This window comes from Octopus bimaculoides, chromosome 4 (genome assembly GCF_001194135.2).
Source record: "Octopus bimaculoides isolate UCB-OBI-ISO-001 chromosome 4, ASM119413v2, whole genome shotgun sequence".
Lineage (NCBI taxonomy): Eukaryota > Metazoa > Mollusca > Cephalopoda > Octopoda > Octopodidae > Octopus > Octopus bimaculoides.
Window position 1 is genome coordinate 58588634 of NC_068984.1, and position 6862 is coordinate 58595495.

At 34.2% G+C, this 6862-nt stretch overlaps 1 protein-coding gene across 1 annotated transcript in view; it reads right to left on the reverse strand.

The window, feature by feature from the left end:
• The window catches only part of LOC106877351 (peroxidasin homolog), a 142284-nt gene that overhangs the window by 58435 nt on the left and 76987 nt on the right, over positions 1–6862 (reverse strand). Inside the window, exon 6 of the mRNA XM_052967102.1 lies at positions 457–614. Coding sequence (XP_052823062.1) covers positions 457–614 — 158 coding nt within the window. The remainder of the gene's footprint in view (positions 1–456; positions 615–6862) is intronic.

The window sequence follows — 6862 nt, forward strand, 5'->3', positions numbered from 1 at the left end:
ACACACATGCCAGGCAGATTGGTATATAGAATTAAGTATACTGCTTAAATAGATTTGAATTTAAGAACCTTGTAGTAGTTTTGAATACAAAACAAGAATTGTAGTCCAGTACAGTATTAATACAGCCATTTTCATATCTTATCAGCATATATAATGTTCACTTGACATTAATGTGAAATAATTATAATGGTGACAGCTTCCCAATAACCTAGTATCAACTTTAAATTAATAAAACTTCAGTGTTAAAGAAATTATAAAGACACTACCTGAAGTGCAATAAAAAAAAAATACTGTTTAATTGGCAAACCTTTCCCAACAAATTTCTCATATACTTGCATTAAATTTTTCCTTGTATTACTACACACTAATTTAATAATGCTTATAAAACTTGTGAAAGATGGCCTACTTCTTCTGTCTTAAATTAACTGATTGTAGGAAGTAAATTAGCATACTTACGACATAGAAACTGATCAGGAGAAAGTTCACTCACTAATTGTCCTGAAACACTGAGAGGTGATTCACAGGTGACATTTGACCTGTCCCCCAGCAACCTCAGTTTATCTGACAACCATTTCAACTTGCAGTCACATACCAATGGGTTCCCCTGCAAATTACTGCAATATAAAAACAACAATGCCATATAAATTAATTTTGTATATAAGATAAAATTTTATCTCATATTTACGGTGTTGAGAAATTTTCACAGATATGCTATTTTTATAATACTAATGAACTCATTCTCAATGTTTGCTTTTAATTTTGTTGTTGCTGGATATGAACGCATCAATTATAAACATAACTCTATTAGAAAAATAACGTTGTTTCAAGAAATGCATAACCAACCTCTCAATATACAAAGCTACCATGTAAGCCCCTTCCCTTTCTTGCATTCTATATACTTTTACTTTTTATTTACCATTATACTCACAATACAGTTTTTCAAAGCAGATGGCAAAATAGAAACAAAGCGATTTGACAGCCAGTTGATAGAGGTAAGCAACTTGTGCAATACAGGGGAACACATTAAAATAAATAAGATAGGTAAAGACTACTGGAAGTTATTTTTCATTTATCTATTTATTGCTGAAGGTTATTTAAATACTGAAAATATATTTTTGTTACTAAATACATAAAATATGATCCTGCATAAAAACAAAGAGCAAAGTGCATTAGTTGAATATATCTATCTAACTATACATACATGACATAGAGATAGGTTTATTATATTACGAAGTAGGAACACTAAGCAGTGATGTGTATAAATGCAATGTTATTACCAGTTCAAATATGCTTGTGGAATGTTTAAGAGAATGGCTTGTTTATGAGTCCAAATGAGCCACAAGCATATTTGAACTGATAATAACATTAGAATTATTATAATTTTAAGAAAAATACTAAGCTAGTGGAATGCTAAAAATGGCAAATCATTAGGCTAAATAATTAACAGTTTATTTTTAATTTCTCTATATTCTGAGTTCAAACTGTACCAGGATCATTTCTGACTTCCATTCTTCTGTAGTTGATAAAGTAACCACCAAGAATATTATGATATTGATTCAATCTGATGGGAACCATTCTTTTTATTCAAATTTGTTTAAATTTGTATACTTTGTATTAATAAGAACATTATTACAATATATTTTCAGGGGTCTGTTTGTATCATGGTTTGATTATAAAACAATGTTTCATATAAGTGCAAGCATGGCTATGTGGTTAAGAAACTCACTTTGCAACCATATGGTTTCAGGTTCAGTCCCACTAAGTAGCAACTTGGGCAAGTGTCCTCTACAACAAGCCCTGGGACAACCAATGCCTAATGAGTAAATTTAGTAGATGGAAACTATGTGGAAGATACAAATATATATATATGAGACCAACAGAATAAGTACCAGACTTAAAAAAATAAGTACTTGGGTAAATCTGTTCAATTAAACCCTCAAAGGCAGTGTCCTAAATGAAACAAGTAAAAGATAAAAGTTAGAAATCAGCCATCTCTTTGAAAGAGCTGGAATAAGTAACTACAATCCTTAAACCTTGTAAAAGTACCTACTGTATTTGCTGTTGCCACCAAAAGCTTGCCAATATTTTTGTTAATTATCCTTACAAAAGAAATACCATTTTCAGCAGTTGTTTTTGATCTTAGAAGACTTACAAAAGAAATATATTATTGAAATATACGAGGGTGGGCTGAAAAGTTCACAGGCTGACTATGAAGGTGTGATGTTAGAGCTGTACAATCTTACATGCATTAATTTCAATTCTTCTTATTAATAACTGCATTGTTTCTTTCCTTGTATGAAAGCTGACATCTGACTGTTCAAAGAAGACTTCAAAAATAACAAGTAGCAACTTCTCTTGAAAACGGACAAAATTTGGTGTCATGGTGCTATCAAGTACCTGCAGAAAAAAGGGTTTAATCCCCAAGGACATTCATGCTGACATGGTTGTTACATTAGAGGATGGCACTCCAGCTTTAGCAACAGGGCAAAAGTGGACAGCTGAATTTAGGAGAGGAATAGAGAGTCTTGAAGATGACCCAAGGCCTGATTGTCTTCCAGCTGCCACCACTGAGGGAAACATTGATCCTGTGCATCACATGCTGGTGGATGACAGGAGGCTGACTGTAAATCAAATAGCCTATAAGTATCTTGTGAGAGAGTTGAAAATATTCTGCTCAATGAACTTGGCATGATAAAAGTTTCTTCTCAGTGGGTGCCACATCTTCTGACACTTGATCAAAGGTGCATCAGGCTGATCACATCGCAAGAAAATCTGACAGTGTTTGAGGCAAATCCAGCTGATTTCCTTGAACATTTCCTAACCCAGGATGAGTGTTGGGTTCATCATTTTGAGCCAGAGACAAAGAGACATTCCATGCAGTGGAAACTCCTCTTCACCTGCTCCAAAGAAGGCCAAGGTAGTTTAATCTGCAGGGAAGGTAATGGCCTCAGTATTTTGGGATGCAAAAGGCATTGTGTTTACTGACTATCTTCAAAAGAGCCGCACCCTCAATGGAGAGTACTTGTTGAGGAAGTTACAATAGGCTATCAAGACCAAGCACCCAGGAAACGTGATGAGATGAAAGGGGTCTTGTTTCATCAGGGCAATGCTCCAGCACAAAAATCTTTGTTTTCCATGTTGTGCATGACTATGACTTTGAACTGGTTGACTAGGCTCCCTATTCTCCTGATTTGACCTCATCGGAGAAAAAAGTACTTGGCTTTGTATGAGTACTGCAGTGATGATGATGTCATATTTGCTGTCGATGACATTTGTAACTAACAGGATGAAAGTTTCTTCACCAATGGGATCAAATCACTGCAACACTGATGGAAGTAATGTGTGGACTGCAAGGGGGACTATGTTGAAAAGTGAACCTCATTTGGTCGCATTCCATGAGAGTATCTTGGTCAGCCTATGAACTGTACACCCAGCCCTCATAATCTATATAGTAATTATTTTCCCATTAAAGTAACACACTAGTAATTTTATTTCATGAATTTATGGACTGATGCTTCTTTCTTTTTAAAGCAAACTTTTAACCCTTTTGATACTAACTTGGTTGAGACTGCCCACTGGTTCTATCTTTCAAACTTGCTCTTATGAACTCATCTGCATTAAAACCTTCAATTGAAATTTTATGTTAATTTAAGTTCCCAATATCAGCTTTATGATGAAAAAGTTATTTTACTAAATTTTTCATTACTTTCAAAATTATTTGAAATGATAGTTGTGTATATCATCAGGAATATGGTAACAAAAGAATTAAAATGGCCATTCTGTTAATTGACAAAGAATTTTGATTATAACATGAACCTTCAGGATAGAATTCGTTTAGAAAAATGTCCTTCTATTTTAATAGTAGACAGTAGAGAATATTGCAATTTAAAGATCAATATCAACATCAATGGCCTACCCATTCTCTGTTCCCAGCAATGACAGCAATCTTTGTATTGATGGTAACATATTGATATATTAACCCTGTGGATAGACACACTTGTCAAAAACTTGAAAATTATAATAGCCTGAGCTTTTTACAGACATTGCAATGCATGTATTACAGTAGCAGCAGTAGCAGCAGTAGCAGTTGTAGTAGTAGTAGTAGTAAAATTTAGAATACTTAAGTGGACTTTACAGGAAATCCACTGTATTGATATGAGCAACTGGCAACTTGCACACAAACTGTGATACTAACAGACTCTACTTCTGAGAGCACCACACAAGAAGGAAGAATTTTAAGATCAATACAGATACATTTTGAATATCACAAAGTATTGCTCAGACTGAATTTGAGAAATAATAAGATTAAAATTATATATATATACATGTGTATGTATACATGAACATATATATATATTTATATATATGTCTGTGTGTACACACACACACCCACATAGGCATATGAAAGAAAATTTCGTGTATAGATAATGAGAATAAAATATTGTTTGTGATCTAACAGTTTAAGATATATCCAAGTCATAATAACAATAGTTGACATAACTACAAAACTGCAAGAAAAACTTAAACTGAGATGTTATTAAGAGAAGCATTACTTAATATTCATACAAGTATTACACATTTTTATGTACTCAATGAATTGTAAAATTGTATCAACTGTAAAAAGTGGTGTTTCTGTACCAATAATTGCTACTTTATATACAGAAATTATTCTTGATGTTGTTTAATCTCATTGGTCTCTGGCCAGGCTGACCCATGATCAGGAGTATTTCAGTCGTGATCATCTTATATTTTCATATAGCTAGGACTACATTGATCAACATGTCTGTCCCTGCTCCTCACTTTATTTTTTTTTTTTTTAATGTCATAGGCGTAGGAGTGGCTGTGTGGTAAGTAGCGTGCTTACCAACCACATGGTTCCGGGTTCGGTCCCGCTGCGTGGCACCTTGGGTAAGTGTCTTCTACCATAGCCTCGGGCCGACCAAAGCCTTGTGAGTGGATTTGATAAACTGAAACTGAAAGAAGCCCGTCGTATATATGTATATATATATGTATGTGTGTATATGTTGTGTATCTGTGTTTGTCCCCCCAACATCGCTTGACAACCGATGCTGGTGTGTTTACGTCCCTGTAACTTAGCGGTTCGGCAAAAAGAGACCGATAGAATAAGTACTAGGCTTCCAAAGAATAAGTCCTGGGGTCGATTTGATTCGACTAAAGGCAGTGCTCCAGCATGGCCGCAGTCAAATGACTGAAACAAGTAAAAGAGTAAAAGAGTAAAGAGAGTGTAATTTGAGAGAATTGGTTTTCTGAGCAATTGTACAGTGGTACTTCCATTTCTTTGGTAATGATGTGGTTTGACAGTCTGGAAGACTGAAAGATTACTAAACAGTTTATCAGGTGCTGGCATACCTGTGTGCTAAGAAGCTTGCTTCTGAACCACATGGTTCCAGGTTCAGTTCCACTGCATGCTACCTTGGGCAAGTGCCTTTGACTATAGCCTTGGGTTGACTAAATCCTTGTAAGTGGATTTGGTAGATGGAAACTGAAAGAAGCCTGTTGTGTATACATATATATATATATATATGTATATAAATCTATGTGTATTTGTTTTTGTATTTGTGTTTGTCCTCCCTATCACTGCTTGATGACTGGTGTTGGTGTGTTTATGTCTCCATAACTTAGCGGTTCAGCAAAAGAGACCAGTAGAATAAGTACTAGGCTTAAAAAATAAGTCTTGGGGTCGATTTGTTTGACTAAAAACCCTTCAAAGCATTGCTCCAGCATGACTGCAGTCAAATAACTGAAACAAGTAAAAGAATAAAAGAATATTAGGATGTTTGGAAAGTAATTTTTTTTTTCACCACTATGAAATATGAATCAACCAATCACATCAGAGCTGAAGTCGAATGGGCAAGAACTGTCAAGAAATAGTGTATCATCTCTTCTATCTGGCAGTGTGTAATTCATAGTTATTTCAGTAATTAACCTCAAGGAGGATAAGAACTTTATGAAAAAACATATTCACCATTGCTTACTGTATGAGTTTTAGAAAGAAAAGTACTGCTACAGAAGCAATGAAAACATTTGTGAAGTGTATCTAGATGCAGTGAAAGCTTGCAGTTTAAAAGGTTTAAAGATGATGATTGTAACATATCCAACAAGTTCTCCTCTGGGAAACAACCCACTCTGTATGACAACCTTTTGAAGGAAACTATTGTATCGGATCTACATGAAAGCCCCAGAGATTTGAGCCAAAAATTTAAAATGTGTCATGTTCAACTACCCACAAGTGTTTCAAGCAAATTAGGAAAACATGCAATGAGGACATTTTGGTTCAGCATGAGCTTACACTTAAGAACCAAACACAATGTTCCACCATCTGCAGCAATCTTCTAACTAAGAATAGCACCCGGGGTTGCAGTCATTGAAAACAATGGTGATAACACTCTTGATTAAAACTATTCCGATCAACATAGTTTACATTCATTTTTATATCCTTTCTGGTAAAACACAATTACTTTCTGAATGCCCTAGTATATGTATAATGACAGTAGCTCATATATATGAAAAAGAATCACATTCTAAAACAGAATAGTAATATATTTTTTAAGAAGTTGATTGTTATGGCTGGTCAGTGAGTATACATACATATATATATATGTATATATACATATATATATATATATGTATATATACATATATATATATATATGTACACACACAAACACACACACATCAGAAATTGGGATGATGTTCATAACATAATTGTTTATTCCTTTGTCATCCCAGTTTCTTATTACTACTCTGTACTCAACTGACATTCCATATGGAAGCATATGTATAGTGAATTCTAACACTAGATTATTAGCATAGCAATGCCTAAGCAAAATATTAATATATA